Source organism: Geotrypetes seraphini, chromosome 5, assembly GCF_902459505.1.
Source record: "Geotrypetes seraphini chromosome 5, aGeoSer1.1, whole genome shotgun sequence".
NCBI lineage: Eukaryota > Metazoa > Chordata > Amphibia > Gymnophiona > Dermophiidae > Geotrypetes > Geotrypetes seraphini.
This window is the reverse complement of record NC_047088.1, coordinates 107,602,392-107,623,513: the sequence shown is the minus strand read 5'-3', so window position 1 is coordinate 107,623,513 and position 21,122 is coordinate 107,602,392. Positions and strand designations below refer to the sequence as shown.

Genomic DNA, 21,122 nt, shown 5'->3' with positions numbered 1-21,122 from the left:
CCCACAATAGTGTTTTTTGACTCTGTGTGGGGGTGGGGCACATCCTGGTGTCTTGGAAAGAAACTTTGTTTGATTTTTAGGTTTGTTTTTTTTTGGGGGGAGGGGTATTGCAGCTGCCTGGCTATAAGAACTTGCTTTTTCACTTGACAGCCAGAGTTTTCTAAGAAGCTGAGTTTTGCCTTATGAGAAAGCTATTTGAGATAAACTTTTGAAGGCAAACTTTAGACAAATTTCCTGGCCCCAGCACATAAACTGAACTTATCTGTATCTTGCTCTGGCAAGCAGAGGAGAGAATTTATAAAAAGAAGCTGTTTATGTTGAGAAGTACAGTTTTTGCTTTGAATGAACTGTGCAGGGAAATCCTGAAGGTTGCACAGGATTTTCCCCTGAAGTTTTTCTTTTCTGAAATTGAATTTTGGTTTTGTCTGGGCATATTCTGACCATTAAACTCTATTGAGAACTTTTGCAGTAAGAATTTTGTGTTTTGATTTTTATCTAATTTCAGTCCCTGCAGGGCTAACTCCTTCCTGAGTAGTGCACCTATGTCAGTTCTTGCTGTGGTCACCAGGGGTGCTGCTGTTCGCTCCTTGGAGACCCCGGTTATTATAAGATCCTCCTCCTTCACCAGTGGAATATAGTGCCTTCTTCAGTTTGTACCAAAGCAATTGATCTCAAATATACCAGAAGAAAAGAGGAAGAGCACGAAGAACTTCCCCAGATATATAATACCTTTCTGTTCTGCTCCATAACTGATAAAAAACAATAATAATTAGCATTAACTTGCAACATAGATGTATCAATGAACAAACCTGCTGAGTGTAACTAGCACTAACATATGAGGAGCTCCAAAGCTCAACAATCTCATACTTTATTAGTAATTTATTCATACATGTGCATCCGACAGGAAAAGAACTCCCGTTCCGGACTATACGGTTGTCTGAAGGAGAAAACAAGTGAACTGAAAAACCCACAGGCGGGCCGTACTGTGTGTATTAACAGAAAGAAGATTATCTAGGTAAGAACTTAATCTTTTATTGTTACATAAATACAGGAGTCTGTATGTTAGGTGACGTACCAAAGCAGTGTCAAGAGGTCTAGGGTTCATTTTTCTAATAATTTTCTATTAATTATGTAAGATTTAGGGTTGGGTGGGGGGTGGGTTTCCATTATATGAAAATATAATAATTAGAGGGATTCGAGAGTGGGAGGGGGAGGGTTATATTTTTAATTATAAGAAATAATGATAAGATGCACAAGTGCTTAGATTTATTTTATTTATTATAAATTTTTGTACACTTGATGAAAGTTTTAAAATGAATAAAGAATTAAAAAAAAAAAAAGAGGTCTAGGGTGACATTAGCCTGTAAAACTGAGGACCCAAAAGCAGCGTCCTCTCGAGTCACTATGGCCACTCTGTAGAACCTTGTAAAGGTATGAAAAGTGAACCAAGTAGGCTGCTCTACAGATCTCCTCAGGTGGGACTGCCCAGGACACCATCAATGAGGATGCCACACTTCTAGTCAAATGAGCTTTGATAGAAATAGGTGACTGTTTTCCACAGCCAATGTACATTGACAAGATTGCCATGCAGATCCATTTGGCGATAGAAACCTTGGATGCTGGTCTGCCTCTTCGGGACTGACTGGTTAGAACAAAAAGATGGTTGGAAAGTCGACAATCATTGGTCCTTTCCAGGTAGTGAAGTAAAACACTTTGCACATCCAGTCTCTGCAATATCTTATCTTGCCTAGTTGAACCCGTAGGCTGAAAGGCGGGCAACCAAACTTCTTAATGTGGAAGGCTGATACAATCTTCATTAGGAAAGAAGGTACCGTACTCATTGAAACACTAGCCTCTGTGATCTGAGAAAAGTCCCTCTGTAGGAAAGAACTTGCAATTCTGAGATTTGTCTCACTGATACCATTGCCACAAGAAATACTGTCTTCACCGTACGATCCAGAAGGGACGCCTCCTGGAGAGCTCAGAAAAACCCTTCAAAACGATATTATGATTCCAGGATGGAAAAGGCTGGTGCAATGGAGGCTGCAATCTGAGTGCCCCTTTCAAAAAACAAATCACATTCACATGAGATGCCAGAGATATCTTGCCCCCTTGAGCTTGAGAGCACAAGAAGCCCGGCACCTGAACCTGGAAAGACGCCATTGCTAGGCCTTTTTCTAGACCGGCCTGGAGATTACAGGAATTGGTGCCTTGAAAGGTTCTACCTGTTTTCAGGCACACCATAGCTGGAAAGCCTTCCAGGCTTTAATGTAAGCCACGAACACTGATGACTTTCTTGCTCGAAGTAGAGTGGTCACAGAGATGGGAGAGTGTGGCTACAGCCTCAGCACCCTGAGGTTGTAGGTTCATACCCATGCTGCTCCTTGTGACCTTGAGCAAGTCACTTAATCCCCCCTTTACCCCAGGTACATTGGATAGATTGTGAGCCCGTCGGGACAGACAGGGAAAAATGCTTGAGTATCTGAATAAATTCATGTAAACTGTTCTGAACTCCTTTGGGCAAATGGTATAGAAAATTGAATAAATAAATAAAAGATGAAGCGGGAAATTACAGGCCGGTAAGCCTCACTTCGGTTATTGGAAAAATAATGGGAGTGTTGCTGAAAAAGAAAGGATAGTGAACTTCCTAGAATCTAATGGGTTACAGGATTCGAATTAACATGGCTTTACTAAAGGTAAATTGTGCCAAACCAATATGATTGAATTTTTTGATTGGGTGACCAGAGAACTGGTTCAAGGACATATGCTAATTTACTTAGATTCCAGCAAAGCCTTTGATACGGTTCCTCATAGGAGGTTCTTGAACAAACTTGAAGGGCTGAAGTTAGGACCCAAAGTGATGAACTGGATTAGAAACTGGTTGTCGGACAGATGCCAGAGGGTGGTGGTTAATGGAAGTTGTTCGGAGGAAGGAAAGGTGAGTAGTGGAGTTCCTCAGGGTTTGGTGCTGGAGCCGATCCTGTTCAATATGTTTGTGAGTGACATTGCTGAAGGGATAGAAGGAAAGATCTGCCTTTTTGTAGAGTAGACACCAAGAAGGGAGTGGAAAACACCGGGAAGGGAGTGGAAAACATGAAAAAGGATCTGCAAAAGTTAGAGGAATGGTCTAATATCTGGCAACTAAAATTCAATGCAAAGACATGCAGAGTACAGAATATGGGGATTAATAATCGGAAGGAATCATATTTGCTGGGAGGTGAGAGGCTGATATGCACGGATGGGGAGAGGGACCTTGGGGTGATAGTATCTGAAGATGAAAAAACAGCGTGACAAAGTGGTGGCTGCTGCCAGAAGAATGCTGGGCTGTATAAAGAGAAGCGTAACCAGTAGAAGAAAGAAGGTGGTGATGCCCCTGTACAGGTTGTTGGTGAGGACCCCCTTGGATCATTGTGTTCAGTTTTGGAAACTGTAACTGGTGAAGGACATAAGAAGACTTGAAGCGGTCCAGAGGAGGGCGAAAAAAATGATAGGAGGTTAGCACCAAAAGATGTATGAGGAGAGACTGGAATCCCTGAATATGTATAAACTAGAGGAAAGGAGGGACAGGGGAGATATGATTCAGACGTTTAAGTACTTGAAAGGTATTAACGTAGAACAAAAGCTTTTCCAGAGAAAGGAAAATGGTAAAACCAGAGGGCATAATTTCAGGCTGAGGGGTGGTAGACTCAAGAGTAATGGAGTGAAATTCTTCTTTACAGAGAGGGTGGTGGATGCCTGGAATGTGCTACCGAGAGAGGCGGTGGAGAGGAAAACAGTGACAGAGTTCAAAAAAGCATAGGATGAACACAGAGGATCTAGAATCAGAAAATAATAGTAAATAATGAAGAACTAAGGCAAGTATTGGGCAGACTTGCATGGTCTGTGTTTGTATATGGCCGTTTGGTTGAGGATGGGTTGGGCAGAGCTTCATTGGCTGGGATGGTATAGATGGGCTGGAGTGAGCTTTGACAGAGACTTCAGTAGTTGGATTCTTACCCAGAAATAGCTGAAAATTTTTTTTTAGATTGAATCAGGTTTGGTAGACTGGATGGACCTTTTGGGTCTTTACCTGCCGTCATCTACTATGTTACTATGAAATGACTATTGTGTTTTTGCGAAAATAAGACACTGTCTTATATTAATTTTGGGCCCAAAAAAGGCACTAGGTCTTATTTTCAGGGATGTCTTATTTTTTCATGTACAATGATCATCTCTCCCTTCCTCTCCTCCACCCCAATTCTTCCTATTTCCTTTCTCTCCCCCACATGCGACTCTTTCCTCCCCTCTTACCCATCCTCTTGTGCAGCAGAACCCTTGCAGCTTCTATCCATCCCTCCCTCCCATCCCTTATGTAGTAGAACCCTAGCAGCTTCTATCCCTCCCTTCTTCCCATCCCCCCATGTAGCATCTTTCTATCACCCCGCCGACCCATCTCTTCCTAACATCCGAACCGTGAGACCGAAATAAATACCTTATAACAAACCGGCAGCGTTGGCAGCAATCTAGACAGGCTGCTTCGTGACCTACTTTCTTCTGGACATTCCTCTGCTACGTTCCTGATGATGTCCTGTGCATGAGACTGATGCCAACCCAAAAGGTAGAGCCACAAACTGGAAATGCCTTTGAAGTACATGGAATCTCAAATATTTCCTATGGTCTGGGAAAATAGGAATATGAAGTTAAGCCTCCATAAGATCCAGGGAAGTTAAGAAATCCACCAGAGCCACCGCTGCAATGACTGACCGAACTATCTCCATGTGGAAGCGTGGTATTCTCAGCACTGTATTCACAAACTTTAGGTCCAGGATTGGTCTCCAGTCTTCTGTGCCTTTCTTGGGCACTATGAAGTATCTGTTAGAGCAGTGGTCCCCAACCCTGTCCTGGAGGACCACCAGGCCAATCGAGTTTTCAGGCTAGCCCTAATGAATTTGCATGAGAGAGATTTGCATATAATGGAAGTGACAGGCATGCAAATCTGCTCCACACATATTCATTAGGGCTATCCTAAAAACCCAATTGGACTGGTGGTCCTCCAGAACAGGGTTGGGGACCACTGTGTTAGAGCCTGATTCTATTTCAGGTTCTACGGCTTGAATATCCAATAGTCTTTGCATTGTTGTTCAGACCCTTTTTCCGGCATCTGGCTGGCGAATCAATCAACAGATCTGAAGGAGGTCAATAGAACTTGATATAGTGGCCCTCTCAAATAAGATCTAGGATCCAGCGGTCCAAGGAAATATTCTCCCATTCTCTCTAGAATGCTGACAGCAACCCGCCAATGGGCTGACCTGGCATCTTTGTGACTTTTGGAGGTTGTGCTGATGCAAGACCTCGAGGGCTGCTGGTGTCTGCGGTTGTTAAATCTCTGTCTGGATCCCTGAAAGGATCTCTGAGTAGAGGAATCCGCAAAGTATTGGTGGTAACGTCGTAAGGAATGAAAATTGCCTTTGCCCAGTCTGCTGTCTGGCAGAGATTTTAAGGCAGTGATCCACCATACTGGCCATAAGATTGTCTAAGTCTTTACCAAATAGCATCTGCCCTTTGAAGGGCAGTCTGCTTAGCATGACTTTGGAGGCTGAATTATCCATCTATTGCCTGATCCAGAGCATCCTGCGAAATGTAACGGCATACACCAAAACACTGCTCATGACTCTGATGTCATATAGAGCACCTGACACATAATCCATCCACTCCAGCACTAGTTGGGGGCAGATGTCCTCCTCCTAAGTAGGACTCCACCTTAAGCTGGTGTGGCAGGTACATGTCACAAACGAGGCTGCTGCTGCAGTTTTGATCCCCAAAACCAGCACTTCAGATTGCCTCGTAAGCACCATATCTACCTTGCAAGCTTGTGTATCTTTTAACATCACTCCCCCCTCACTAGGGAGGGAGGTTCATTTAGTCATTTAAGCCACAGCGGAATCCACGTTTGGTTGACTAAACAGCTGCTGAAACTCCAGAACCATAGGATAAAGTTTGGTTATAGCTTTTGCCATCTTAAGGGAGCCTTCCGGAATCTCCCATTGCTCAGTGACCATCAAAGTGATGTCTGGATGTGCAGCTGAAAAAGTGGTCTGAACATTTAAGTCGCTCCCAACTGTGCACTGTGATGTGGATGGCTGCTGGGGCTCCAAATTTAACTCCTTCAGCGCATCCATAATAACATGTGGGACGGTAGCTGACTTGAAAAGCTGCTGCACCAATGGATTGTCCCTTTGGTCAATAAAGGCTTACAGTCTGACTTTCAATCCTCCGTCCAGTTCCGCTTGGTCACTGAGGCTGGGATCCAGCTTACTCCACGGTGAGGAGACCTCCAGAAGAGGGATCTCTCCCTGACTTACTGCCAGCACGCCCTCAGGTAATACAGCACTTCCTGGACTCATCAATAAGTTTCCACATGAGATTCACAAATTCTGGGGTAAATCCTTGCACAGATGGCCCCACAAACCCCTGCAGGACCTCAGATTGACTTATCTTGGGCTCCACAGCATCCATGCACTTGCGTTTCGCAACTTTGCTGTTTGAGGTCTCCAGGAGGGATTTTCTCCCTACCACTCAGACCCCCTGCATTTCCCAAGCCCTAGAGGACACAGAGGAGGCTAAGCCAGAGGCTCCTGAAAGTCAATCCTCATCTGATCATCCAATGCAAAACTGGCATGATATACGGGTAGAACAGTCTGAGGAGTCCATTTTGACCAAATCAATGAGTTTTGAGGTAGAATGAAGCTTTAGAAAAAAAGATTGTTTACAATTCAAGATAGTCACCACCAGAAACTCCACACTAAAAACGGTCAATGGGCGCTCCCCTGAAGGTTAAAAAACTCAGGGGAAGCGACTTTGGAGGAGGGGGGACACTCTCTCTGGCCCCAGAAACCCTTAAAATCTACTTTTTACATAGGGAATAATGGGGCTTTACTCACTGTGCTTTGCTGGTGCCTGCTTTACTGCAGCCTGACTGAATGGGGAGGACTTTCTGCCTCAAATCCTTGCTGGTGCCTGCTTTACTGCAGCCTGACTGAATGGGGAGGACTTTCTGCCTCAAATCATTGCAGGGAATAGTCCACAACTGGAGATCTTTAGGCTCACAATCAGATGCCACCCCTGTAGTGCGGCAGGGGGAGATTAAAAATGCAGCCGGGTCCCTGATACACAAAGGAATTCACAAAGGGGGCTCCACAGCCTGTGTTCAAGTCTCTGATAAATCAGCAGGCAAGCTGGCTCCCAGGGAATGGACCCCGAACCTCAAAGCAGCACAAAGCAGGCAGGCTCAACAGATACACGAGAGGGTTGCCCTGTGAGTCTACATCTTCTCCCAGACAGAGTAATCCCCCAAATGGGGTCCTTTGGCACTAAAGCCTCCTGAAATGGAAGACAAATGCCTGAAAATAATAAAAAAACGAACAAAGCAGATCATAACACACCTTCTCAGTTCGCTTGTGGAAGAAAAAACTGAAGAGGGCACTATACTCCACTGGTGAAGGAGGAGCTGAAAGATGTGCTTGGCGCACAGATTGATTACCTAACATACAGACTCCTATGTTTATGTAACAGAATTTGAAGTTTGATATTTGGGGGCAGGGAGTTTTATAGCTCTCTTTTTGTTCTCCTTAAATCTTTTTAGCCTGCTCTGCTTCTCATTTCCCCTTGACCTAGCCTTCTATTTCCCTCCACTCTCCAGCAAGCTCCATTGCACTTTTCCCTAGCCAGTTGTTGTTTATCAATCCATTCATTGCTTCCCATGTCTCACTCTCTTGTACAGGCAAGACTTCCTTTTGCTGGTAGGTTTCTCAGCTGATCTCTCCTCTTCACCTCCTGTTTGAATGCCACACAGTTCTTCTCCCTGTCCTCATCAACCAATTACTCACCTACTTGTCTTTATATCACAGCCATGCCTCCCTAGCTTGCATTCAACTTCAGCTTTGTTCTCCCTTTTACATTTCATATCTCTTCCCTCAACCCCTTTCCCTCACAACCAATGTCTTCTAGCTCTCTTTCCTTTTTCATTCCTTTCTCAATGCCTCCCTCAGCACTTGTACCACTCTCTATGGTAGACCAAAGGCAGGAAAATCCTATCTGACCTATACTGCAACTCACTGGTTGCAGTATATCTTTTGGTCAGATATCCTTTAGCCAGCCAATAAGCTGCAGAGGAGGCAAGGCCAGAAGCTTAGAAGACACCAACCTAAGGAATGTCTAACCAATGGGGTCTCCTAAGCTACTGGTTCTGCTTCCTTTGCAGCTTATTGGCCAAGAAATGCTTGACCAATGGGCTGTAGGGGGAGGCAGAAGTAGTAGCTGAGGCATCACAATCTTCCTTCTTGCTTTCCCTGCAGCTCTATTTCCTAAAGATTTCAACTCTGATAGCTGGGCATTGCTGGAAAGAATATTGAGGGTGCTCTAGCACCCCCAGAGCTGAAGCCAATGCCTCAGGTATTAAGGCCATATTAGAAAATTTATAGCATCTCAAAGTACTGCACATTATTTATTTTTTGTTGTGCAGGTGGTGTATATTTCCTTTTATATTTATCTATTTTTGTCTGGGTAGGTGGGATAGGTTTATAAATAAATTTAATAGCCTGAGATCATCAGGAGGGCCAAGGCAGGGTGACCAGGTTACTTTTTCCAGAAGGGAGACTTTGGCCAGTCCTGGATATCTGCCAACTTCATCCTGGTGCTTTATGGGACCTGCAGCACTGATTTCAATGTAGAGAATCATAGACTACAAATACTACACTGCTTTGGGATGTAATATTAAAATTGGAATGGCCAAAAAGTCTCCCTTCTGGGATGGGTAACCTGGTCACCCTAGGCCAGGAATACACCAGTTAAAATCAATCAATATGCCAACTCTCTGTGAGCAGCTCTAAAATGAAAAACAAGCAAGTAGAGATTTCTTGAGAATGGAGTGCTGAAATTGGGACCCTTTATTCTACCTTATGTTATCCTTCCCTCACCTTTCTATGATATGCATCAGCTGCTCCATCCTCTGCTGAGGCTGCAAGATGGCATGAGTGAGGGCTTCTGTTTGCTGCCAGTAGACAGCTAAGCTATGGGTATCCTGCTGCAGCTGCGCAGCCTGGCAGTAGGCATAGCCCACACCAGGCGGGCTACCAAATAGACTGCAGAGGCGGAGAACCTCTGTGCCGTAGATGGGAGAAAGCACGCAGTGCTGTTCACTAATACGAAACAGTCGTTCTAACCGCTCTTCTTTCTGCTTCTTCCGTGTCTCTTCAAGTGATTCCTGAGAAAAAAAGGTGATACATTTCAGTTGACTGAATGGTGATATTTAAAAACACAGAGGTGGTTAATTTAAAATACTATACTATCAATACACATGCTAAGAGCACATTGTGAACCTGATGAACTTACCAGGTAAAATGGGGATCGAGGTGGTGGGGGTGGTTGCCGTCGAGCTCTCTGCAGCATGAATGAGGTAGATGGTGGCGGTGGTGTCAATGCAGTGGATCTCAATGACAAAGTCTCAAGTTCCTCCTTAATGATTGGGCTCAGAGCTGTCAACACACATCTGGTTGTAGGTGTAGGGTCATGATCTGAGGTCCCTGCAAAGTTTGGGGCTACTGAAGACATGAGTCTGGAGTCATAGTTGGGGGCTGCTACAAGATTAGGGGCTAATGAAGGTTTGAGTACAGAGTCAGAGCTAGAAGTCATTGTCAGGTTAAGAGTTACAGAAGGCCTATGTAAAAAATCTAAGCTGGAGCTCATTGCAGTGTTTGAAGCTATTTGAGGCTTGGGGGCAGGGTTAAGACTGGAAGTCTTTGTAGGGTTAGGGGTTACTGGCCTGGATGTTGCAGTAGAAGCTGATATGGGAGTCTGAGACCCAGGAGCAAAGTTGGAGGAAATGACAGCCTTAGGATATGAAATAGATTTACAGCCAAGTACCACAGGTTTGGTTGGTAAAGGGGGGCTGGAAGTCAGTATTTGAGCTGTGTTAGCTACATCTATGGGCAATTGTGTGACAGCAGTGTTCGAGAGTGTCATAGACACAGGTAGAAGAGATGGGCTAGGGTCTGCCACGGATACTGGCAAAGAATTGGAGATGGCCATAGTCACTGGCGTGGTACAAGAGCTAGAGCCAACTACAGGCCCAGACAAGGGAAGAGAGTTGGATACCAGCACAGACTCTGAAAGGGTAGAAGAACAAGAGACTGTTAGAGCCACTGATAGGGCAGAAGAACTAGAGACAACTGTGGGTGCTGGCATGGGAGTACAAGTGGAAACAGATTTAGACAATGACACAGTAGAAAGATTGGAAGTTGTCAGAGGTACTGGCATGGGAGAAGAGTTAGATGCTTCCATAGAAATTGGAAAGACAGGAGGACTTGCGACAGCTGTAGGCCCTGGCAAGGAAGAAGGGCTGGTAATTGTTAGGGTTGCCAATGTAGAAACAGAGTTAGGAATCACCATGGGGACTGGTGAGTGAGCAGGGCTTGAGGTTATCATGGGCACCATGGACATCAGTGTGGAAACAGAACTGGATATGGTTGTTGAAAGTCTGGGCAAAGAATTTATGATTGCCATAGATGCTGCTGTGGGAGCAGTACTGGCTACAGGAGTTAGTGGTCTTGATGGAAGTGTGGGGCCCATCAAAGGTGCTGCAGTAGAAACAGTCGTAGCTACAGAAGGTTGAGATTTCTGGATAGTCACAAGAGAGGTGGCAGAAGCTGAAGTTGTTATTGGAGTTTGTGATCTGAGTGCTACTGTGGATACTGTCACAGGTACTGCAAGGGAAGCAGAGGTGGTTACAGGACTTAGAGGCCTTGGAAGAGTCACAGCTGCTGCAGCACAAGCTGAGGTGGCTATCACAGTTAGAGGCCTGGGGACACTCACAGATGTTGAAGTAGAAGCAGATGTGACAATAGGAGGTAGAGGCCTGGGGACTGTTGCAGTAGAAACAGGGTTGGCTATTGTAGTTAGAGGCTGGGCTGCTAGTGTGGAAACTGCTGGGGGCACTGTTGGTTGAGCCTGGTGGGGTACATTTGTCACAGACTTTGGTGCCAAAATGGGAGCACAGCTATAATTAGAATTCACAGGCCTGTGTGCTGCTATGGGTGGAGTAGGTGTCAGAGGTGTTGTTAAAGGTGCTGGACTGGAAATGAGAGTTGTAGGCCTGGATACTAGGGCAGGGACACAGTTGGGGGTTGGCAAGGACACCAAACCAGTTGCGAGAGTAACAGGCTTAGGTGCTAGTGTAGGCCCAGAACTAGAGAATGCTATATTAGGAGGCAGAGGCCTAGGTGCTAGTGTGGGAACAGAACCAGTTGCCAGAGTTCCAGGCCTTGGAGCAGGTGCCTGATTTTGAACAGTCACAGGCTGGGGTGTGAGAGCATGTACAGAAAGGGAAGCTACTGTTACAGGTTTGGGTGTCAGCACTGAAGAAGGGGTAGGGATAGGACCGACGGTTGTCTGGGTAGTGCTGGGGGTGGCCAAGGGAACTGCAGGAGCTGTGAAGAGAAAAAAACAACCCAAAAACCAAATGTTTTAGATCCTTCTAGTGTGGTGCTCAAATGAAAACTCCAGGTTACAGAATTAAGATTTTGTTTCCCCATTGCACCTACAGTACGAGGTGCAGCTGAAAAGTTCTCAACTCAACCAAGAAAAGAATGCTGTGGAGCCATGAACTTACAAGTTATTCCACACTTTTCTGGATACTTTTCGTTTCAGTAACATGAAATGAAGCAAAACATGTCAAGAAAAGTGTGGAATAACTTGTAAATTTCATGGCTCCACAACAATCTCTTCTTGGTTAGACTGAGAACTTTTCAGCTGCCCCTCGTACTTATAGATTCCTCTTTTAGACAATACATATTTCACCCCCAAAAAGTGAACAAAACAAGACAAATAAGAATATTATGTCCTTACCATGATAATATCTTTTCCAGTAGATAGGCAAGCCATTCTAGACAAGCAGGTTCTCTCTTCATAGCCGTGAGCCATCTACAGAAGAAATCCATTCTGGATTCTTTTCTGTGTCCCTTCTACTTCACTGTGAGCTCCACTGCCACCTGCAGTTAGTACCCAAGCATGCTAGAGCTCCAAACCAGTACTTGAAGTAAGGACAGAGAAGGGACACTCCAACAATACCGCATTAACATAAAATACTGTAACAATTAATGAATTGGCAACAGCCAACAGAAGCATCAAAGGAGCTGAGGTAATAATAATAATAATAATAACTTTATTCTTATATACCGCCATACCCATCGAGTTCTAGGCGGTTTACAACAATTAACAAATGATCTGCATTGACAAGCTTATTTACAACGTGTTACAAGCAGATTTACAAACAAATTACCAGCAGATTTACAGTAGATTACAACAATTTTCAATTTACAACAGCCAGCAATGAAGTTACCACAATTTACAGTAGTCTGCAATGAAAGGAAGATGTACAACAGTTTAACTGAAAATTGCGGCTTAGACCGAACTAGACAAGGGAAGTAGAGAGAGGAATCAGGGGGGAATCAGGGGGAATCAGGTGTGGGAGGAAGGGGTTGGGGGTGGGGCCGGGGTTATGTGAGGTGAAGGGATTAAATAGGAGTCGTGTTTGTTGAATAGGTAAGTTTTTAGTAGTTTTCTGAAGGCAAGGTAAGTGGGGGCCTCGAGTATCATCTGGGCTAGCCATGGGTTCAACTTGGCTGCTTGGAAGGCGAAAGTTCTTTCGAGGTAGTAACCCTGAAGATGCTAAAACATATTATACAGTATTCTTCAGGGCCAAAGGGCAGACTGGCTTTCAAAATACAACTTGGGGAAGCATATACAGCATGAAAACATTAGACAGGCACTGGAAGGAAAGGGCAGGAGTCTAGAATGACTCACCTACCTACTGGAAAAGATATTATCAAGGTAAGGACAATCTCTTTTTCCAGTGCAATAGGCGAGTAATTCTAGACAAGCAGGACATATCAAAGCAGTCCCATAAACCTAAGGCAGGCTGACTGCACCAGCTCTCAAATCTAGGATACAAAGGTAGTCCTGCAGCCACATCCACTCTGTAAAACTTGGCAAAGATATGCCATTCTGCAAATTTCCTCTAGCGAGAATGCCCTAGCTTCAGCTCCTGGTAGAATGCACCTTAACAGAAAGAGGGTACAGGGTCCCATAAACAATGCAGGCTGACTAAATGGCCTTATGGATCCATTCAGATAAGATGGCCTTGGAAGCGGGCATGCCTCGCTTAGACGAAAGAGACAGCCCAAACAGATGGACAGACATACAAAGTCATTGATGACCTCTAGATAATGAAGAAGTACTTGTCCTGTTCCTGTTCCCTAGAATCTGTAGGCAAATGGACTTCCTGACTCAAAGGAAATGCCGATACCCGCTTCGGGAGACAAGAAGGAACAGAGTGCAGTGAAATTCCAGTCTCTGCAATTCTGAGAAAAAGCTCTCAACAAGAAATAGCTGGGCGCTCCAAAACATGGCGCACTGATGACACTGTTACCAGAAAACTGCCTGAAGTGTCAAGGCCAAGAGGGACGCTTCTTCCAAAGGCTCGAATGGAGCCTTGGTGACGCTTCTGAGAACCATGTAGAGGTCCCATGAAGGGAAAGGTGATTTGCAAGGTGGTTGAATTTGAAAAGCATCCTTCAGAAATCTGGTGATATCTGGAACAAAAGAGCCCAGCGACTTGGACTTGAAGGAAAGCCACGGTGACACCATTGTTAAGGACCACTTGAAGAAACGCCAATACTACCGAAACTGGAGTGAGAACAGCTCCATATGTTCTTGTGTGCACCAATGCTGGAAAGACCTCGTCTTAGCATAGGCAGAGACTGTAGTTGCCTTCTTAGACTTGAGAAGGGTGGCAAAAACTACAGTTGAATATCCTTTGTGCTCTAACATAAGAACATAAGCAATGCCTCTGCTGGGTCACACCTGAGGTCCATCGTGCCCAGCAGTCCGCTCACGCTGCGGCCCAACCTGTGCAGTAATCTTCTATCTATACCCCTCTACTCCCTTTTCCAGCAGGAAATTGTCTAATCCTTTCTTGAACCCCAGTACCATACTCTGCCCTATTATGCTCTCTGGAAGCGCATTCCAGGTGTCCACCTCACGTTGGGTAAAGAAGAACTTCCTAGCATTCATTTTGAATCTGTCCCCTTTCAACTTTTCTGAATGCCCTCTTGTTCTTTTATTATTTGAAAGTTTGAAGAATCTGTCCCTCTCTACTCTCTCTATGCCCTTCATGATCTTGTAAGTCTCTATCATATCCCCTCTAAGTCTCCTCTTCTCCAGGGAAAAGAGACCCAGTTTCTCCAATCTCTCAGCGTATGAAAGGTTTTCCATCCCCTTTATCAGACGCGTCGCTCTCCTCTGAACCCTCTCGAGTAACGCCATGTCCTTCTTAAGGTACGGCAACCAATATTGGACACAGTACTCCAGATGCGGACGCACCATCACCCGATACAATGGCAGGATAACTTATTTCGTTCTGGTTGTAATACCCTTCTTGATTATGCCTAGCATTCTGTTTGCCTTCTTAGCGGCTGCTGCGCACTGTGCCGTTGGCTTCATTGTCATGTCCACCATTACCCCCAAGTCCCTTTCTTGGGTACTCTCATTTAATAACATCCCTCCCATCGTACAGTTGTACCTCGGGTTTCTGTTTCCCACATGTAATACTTTACATTTCTCAACGTTGAACTTCATCTGCCATCTCGTCGCCCATTCCCCTAGTTTGTTCAAGTCCCTTTGCAATTCTTCGCAATCCTCTTTAGTCTGAGCTCCACTAAATAGTTTGGTGTCGTCTGCAAATTTTATTATTTCGCACTTCTTCTCTGTTTCTAGATCATTTATGAATATATTAAATAGCAGCGGCCCGAGCACCGAGCCCTGCGGGACCCCACTCGTGACCCTCCTCCAGTCCGAGTAGTGGCCCTTCACTCCTACCCTCTGTTTCTTACCCACCAACCAGTTTCTGATCCATCTATTTACGTCCCCTTCCACCCCATGGTTCTTCAGTTTCTGGAGTAGGCGTTCATGGGGCACCTTGTCAAAGGCTTTTTGGAAATCTAGATATATGATGTCTATGGGGTCTCCTTTGTCCATCCGTTTGTTAATTCCTTCGAAGAAGTGCAATAAGTTTGTTAGGCACGATCTCCCCTTGCAGAAACCATGTTGGCTGGTTATCAGAAGTTCGTTTCTTTCAAAATGTACATTGATGTTTTCTTTTATCAGTGCTTCCGCCATTTTCCCCGGAACCGAGGTCAGACTCACCGGTCTGTAGTTTCCCGGGTCACCTCTTGATCCCTTTTTAAAGATGGGTGTAACATTGGCTATCTTCAATTCCTCCGGGATCACTCCTGTTTTCAGGGATAGATTGCAAATTTGCTGCAGTAGTTCCGTTATCGCCTCCTTTAATTCCTTCAGAACCCTTGGATGGATTCTGTCCGGACCCGAGGATTTGTCAGTTTTTAGTTTTTCTATCTGCCTGCGTACATCTTCAAGGCTCACTTCCATGGATGTTAATTTTTCTGCTTGATTTCCATTGAAGAATTGCTCAAGTTCCGGTATGTTGGATGTGTCTTCGTTTGTGAATACAGATGAAAATAACATGTTAAGTCTTTCTGCCACTTCTTTCTCCTCCTTCATTACTCCGTTCCTGTCTCCATCGTCCAGCGGTCCCACCTCCTCCCTAGCCGGTTGCTTCCCTTTAACATATCTAAAGAACGGTTTGAAATTTCGTGCTTCCCTGGCTAGCCTCTCTTCATACTCTCTCTTGGCTTTTTGAACCACTCGGTGACATTCTTTTTGATACTTCCTGTGCTCTTTCCAGTCCCCTCAGTTTTGTCCTTTTTCCATTTCCTGAATGAATTTTTCTTATTGCCTATCGCTTCCTTCACTATTTTAGTTATCCACGCCGGGTCTTTTGTTCGACTCTTTTTGCACCCCTTTCTGAATGTGGTAATATACAGATTTTGCGCCTCGCTCACCGTGTTCTTGAGAAAAGACCAGGCATGTTCTACCGTTTATAACTAATAAAGTGAATTTGAATAATAAACAATATTTATAAATCATTAAAAATAATTTTAAGAGTGCTCAGTGTGATATCTTATTCAAAACCAGCAGATTATGAGAATGAAGATATATAATCTTTACATCATTGCACTCACCTCCCTACCAGCCCTAGACATCTTATAGGATATAAATTGTTCAAGCAAACTTAAAATAAAAGATGTATATAGATGAATACTTAGCTGAATTCACAAGATGTCACTTTGATTGAAAGATATTGTAAAGTTCACCACTCATAAATGAGTTTGCTCAAAAAAAGTAGTCTTTAAAGGCTGATCGCTGGTGATTACTAATTTGGTGCAAAAAATTATTCCAAGTTGTTACTCCATGTTGTTATAGCTGGTTTAGAAATAATGTTGAATAAAGTGAGTCTCCACAACAACCACAAAACCCAAAATGAAAATCAACGTGTGGCTAAAATATCTTAGTCTGAAAGTTAAAGCAAAGTGTCCAACATTTCCTCAATGAGGAATGCATTCTTGCTTCATCTCGGCTTCCATTTCTTCATCGATATCTCCGGTTTTCCCGGGTGGACGATAGTATAGGCCCATTCTTATTTCAGGCCCTTTCCATCCCGGTATTTTAACCCATAGCGATTCCAGCTTGTTGGTCGTCTCTGCTGTGTCCATTTTTGTCGATTGTATGCTTTCTTTTATGTATAGGGCTATTCCACCTCCTTTCTGTTCTGACCTGTCCTGGCGATAGAGCTTGTACCCCGGCAGTGCTGTATCCCATTTGTTTTCTTCATTCCACCACGTTTCAGAGACTCCAATGATGTCTATGTCCTCTGCATTGGCCATGGCTTCTAATTCCTCCATTTTGTTTCTTAGGCTCCTTGCTTCACGTTCAATAGCCATGCTGAAAGAGTAAAACGATCTGGACCTGCCATGCATACCAGACCCTGAGAAAGCAGGTTTGGATGAACCTGCAACCTGAGCCCGTGGCCTGAGCAAAGACACAGCCGATCTGTAGGCCATGGCTTGCGAGGCCAGTCTGGAGCCACCAGAATGACACTGCACCTTGTTGAGCCACAATTTGTTGAATGACTTGGCAGATCATGAATCAGGGAGGAAAGACATACAACAGAAGGACATATGGTCTTCGCAGCTGGGCTTGAACCTTCAAATGAAAAAACAAACTGTTTCTTCTTGTTTCTCAACATTGCTGCGAGGTCAAAGTTGGGACAACCCTAGTGATGTATAATGGTCTGAAATGCTGTTGGAGACATCATCCCGGATCTAAAGTCTGTCTGTTGAGAAAGTCTGCTTGAATAATGCCCACTCCTGCAACATGAGCCGCTGAAAGCGCCTGAAGATGACGCTCCACCCAGTGGAGGAGTAGACGGGCCTCCAGACCTAGAGATGCACTCTTGGAATTTCTCAGGCAAAATGTCATATGCCACCGCTGTGGCATTGTTGGTGAAGACTCCAACCACTTGTTCTTCTAGAGCAGGGAAAGGGAACTCCAGTCCTCGAGAGCCATATTCCAGTTGGGTTTTCAGGATTTCCCCAATGAATATGCATTGAAAGCAGTGCATGCAAATAGATCTCATGCATATTCATTGGGGAAATCCTGAAAACCCGACTGGAATACGGCTCTCGAGGACCAGAGTTCCCTACCCAGTTCTAGAGTCTTCTGCAACCGCAGCAGAGCCAAATGTATGGCCTGCAGTTCCAGCCAGTTGATAGACCATTTCCTCTACGATGCCATCTGAAGCCCTTGAATCGGTCGGTAGCTGCAATGGGCTCCCCAGCCCTGAAGAATGGCACCTATCATCACAATCACTCAGAAAGCCATCCGCAGAGGCAGGCTTCTAGAGAAAAACTGAGGAAGAAACCACCACTACATGCTGGCTCAAGCCTCCAGCATCCAAGATAGACCCATCTGTAACCCGTCCGTCTATGGAGACAAGCACGTGAGCCACTTCTGTAGGAGAGAATGCATGTGAGACACAGAAGACACACAGCCAGGCAGACAAAGAGGACACAGCAGGCATAGAGGACTCACAGCCAGGCAGACACAGAGGACACAGCTGTCACAGAGCACATCAACAGCAGACGCGGAGGACAGCAATGGAAGCAGCAGACAGAAGCAGGAAGTTGAGCTACCCAGTATTTTCCACCGTCTGCCCTATGTCTGACTACCTCCCCTCTGCGGAGAACTGGAGAGCCTGAAGAAACGAGTCAGACTCCTGGAGGGCAGAAAACTGGAACTGGAGGCACTTTGAGCAGCGGAGGAGGAGAACAAGGATGCAGAGAACATCAAGACAGAGGAAACCATCAAAGAAGAGGTCTGAGAGCTGGAGAAGTTCATAGAGGAAGCATACAGGGAGACCATGGAAAATCACCAGCAACAGTGGAACTGCTGGGACACATCTACAGAGAGTGAGGACCGCCAGCAGGACAACACAGTAGCAGGATATGGAGGCAGCAGAGGGGACCCACAAGAAGACAAGTCCGGTGTAAGCCAATGCCAAGATGAGGGAAGATGGGTGTGCACGGAGGACACGGACCTACGGCTGGAGAGATGGACATACACCGGGGACACAGACTTGTGGCTGGAGAAGCAAGAGAGGGCAGCAATCGTCGTGGGGGGACTCTATTATGGGAGAAGTCTTCCTCCCACATAGCGGGAGGAAGACAGGATCGGCTGGTGATCTGCCTACCGGGAGCCAAGGTAGAAGACATAGTGAGCCACATCGACAGGATCGTCAACAGCATGGAGGAAGAAGAAGATACGGCAGTGGTGATCCATGTGGGGACGAACAACATGAGCAACAGGAACTACAACAGAGAAGTACTGAAGGACCAGTTCCAGACGCTAGGAAGGAAGCTGAAGATCAGAACGCAGAGGATAGCATTCTCAGAGATCCTGCCGGTACCCATAGCAGATGAGAAGAGACAGATAGAGCTGCAAGCAGTCAACGCGTGGATGCGGCGCTGGTATGTGGAAGAAGGATTTCACTTCATGCGCAACTGGACGACGTTCTGGGGGGAAGAGCAAGCTATACAGGAAGGATGGACTCCACCTCAGCAGAGACGGAACAAGACTACTTGCAAGGAACATCAAGAGAGAAGTTGAGAAGCTTTTAAACTAGGAAGAAGGGGAAAGCCGACAGTCGACCGAGAGAGAGAGTCAATGATTCGGGAACCAGTATACCCGGAGGATACCGTGCAGGAAGATGGACGGGAAGACTCACCAGATTACAGACAAGACAGATCGAAAGGGGCACAAGAGGGAAGGACATGCAAGAAGGGAACAGGCTGCAAACTCAAGTGTATGTACACGAATGCAAGGAGCCTCAGAAATAAGATGGGCGAATTAGAAGCTGTGGCACAAAAGTATAACGTTGACATCATCGGCATCACGGAAACATGGTGGACTGATGAAAATGTCTGGGACACGGTGCTACCGGGATACAAACTATACCGTAGAGACAGAGTGACTCAAAAAGGACGAGGCATTGCCATAAACGTCAAAGAGAGAATTGAATCTACTGGAGAGAATATACCACAACAGACGGATAAGTTAGAGTCTCTATGGGTCAAAATTCCAGGAACAAATGGACCGGAAATGAGGACAGGCATCTACTACTGACCTCCAGGGTAGTCTGAAGAAATTGATGGAGAAATGACGGATGAGATTAAACACAACTACAAGGGAGGCAACGCAGATATCATAGGGATAGAATTGAACCTCGGCACCTCCGGCTGTGCTAGAGAGACCAAGTTCCTGGAAACTGTAGGTGACTGCTTCCTGGAACAACTTGTCAAGGAAAACATGAGAGGAAACGCAATTCTAGACTTAATTCTAAATGGGCTGCGAGGACCGGCACAGGATGTAGAAGTAGAAGGGACGCTGGGAAACAGCGATCACAATATGATCCGCTTCAACCTGGAAACAGGGCCGAAACACTGGTCCAGAACGATGGCCATGGCACTAAACTTCCGAAAAGGGAATTATGAAGGGATGAGACGCATGGTGGGGAAGAAGATTAAGAAGAGGATAAACACTGTAAAGACGCTAGAGCAAGCTTAGTCTCTTTTTAAGGATACGGTCACTGAGGCACAAAATCTATATATACCATGTATCAACAAGGGATCAAAGAGGAATGGAAAGATCAAAGACATACGAAAACTGGAATAAGCACAAACATCAAAGCAGGTGCCATAAGGCGGTAAAAGGGGTCAAAGAAACTACGAGGAAACAATAGCCAAGAAGGCGAAGAACTTCAAGCCGTTCTTTCAACATATTAAAAGGAAAAGACCCGCGAAGGAAATGGTGGGACCGTTGGATGGCCAAGGAATAAAGGGAGCGTTAAAGGAGGACAAAGCAATCGCCAACAAACTGAACATGTTCTTTGCGTCTGTATTTACCGAAGAGGATATGCACAGCATACCGGAACCCATCAAGCTATATGCTGGAAGTGAAAACGGGAAACTGACAGGGTTAACGGTCAGTCTAGAAGAGGTATGCAGGCAGATTGATAGGCTCAAGAGCAATAAATCCCCGGGACCGGATGGCATCCATCTGAGGTTCATCAAGGAACTGAAAGGGACCATAGCTGAACTACTTCAACTAATAGCCAATCTGTCGAACAAAACGGGAAAGATTCCGGAGAACTGGAAGGTGGTGAATGTTATGCCGATCTTCAAAAAAGGTTTGAGGGGAGACCCGCGAAACTACAGACTGGTAAGTCTGACCTCGGTACCGGGAAAGATGGTGGAGGCGCTGATAAAGGACTGCATCATTGATCAACTTGACGGACACGATCTGATGAGGACCAGCCAGCACAGTTTCAGCAAAGGCAGAGCTTGTTTGACAAACTTGCTGCACGTGTTCGAGGGAGTGAACAGGCTGATAGATAAGGGCGACCCGGTCGACACTGTATATCTGGATTTTCAGAAGGCATTCGATAAGGTTCTGTATGAAAGCACAGTTACTTACTGTAACAGGTGTTATCCAGGGACAGTAGGCAGATATTCTCTACATGTGGGTGACGTCACCGACGGAGCCCCCTAGCGGACGTTTTCGCAAGCAGACTTGCTCGAAGATCTTCAGACTTGTGATTGGCCTGTGTGCCCCTC

General features: G+C 45.4%; 1 protein-coding gene across 2 annotated transcripts in view; it reads right to left on the bottom strand.

Annotated features, from left to right (window-relative positions):
• Positions 1 to 21,122, bottom strand: part of SRCAP (Snf2 related CREBBP activator protein) — an 891,636-nt gene that overhangs the window by 211,839 nt on the left and 658,675 nt on the right. For both annotated transcript variants that reach the window (XM_033945009.1, XM_033945008.1), the window contains exons 25-26: positions 9,370 to 11,462; positions 8,955 to 9,241 (exon numbers count right to left, since the gene is read on the bottom strand). In XM_033945009.1, the coding sequence (XP_033800900.1) occupies positions 8,955 to 9,241; positions 9,370 to 11,462 (2,380 nt within the window). The remainder of the gene's footprint in view (positions 1 to 8,954; positions 9,242 to 9,369; positions 11,463 to 21,122) is intronic.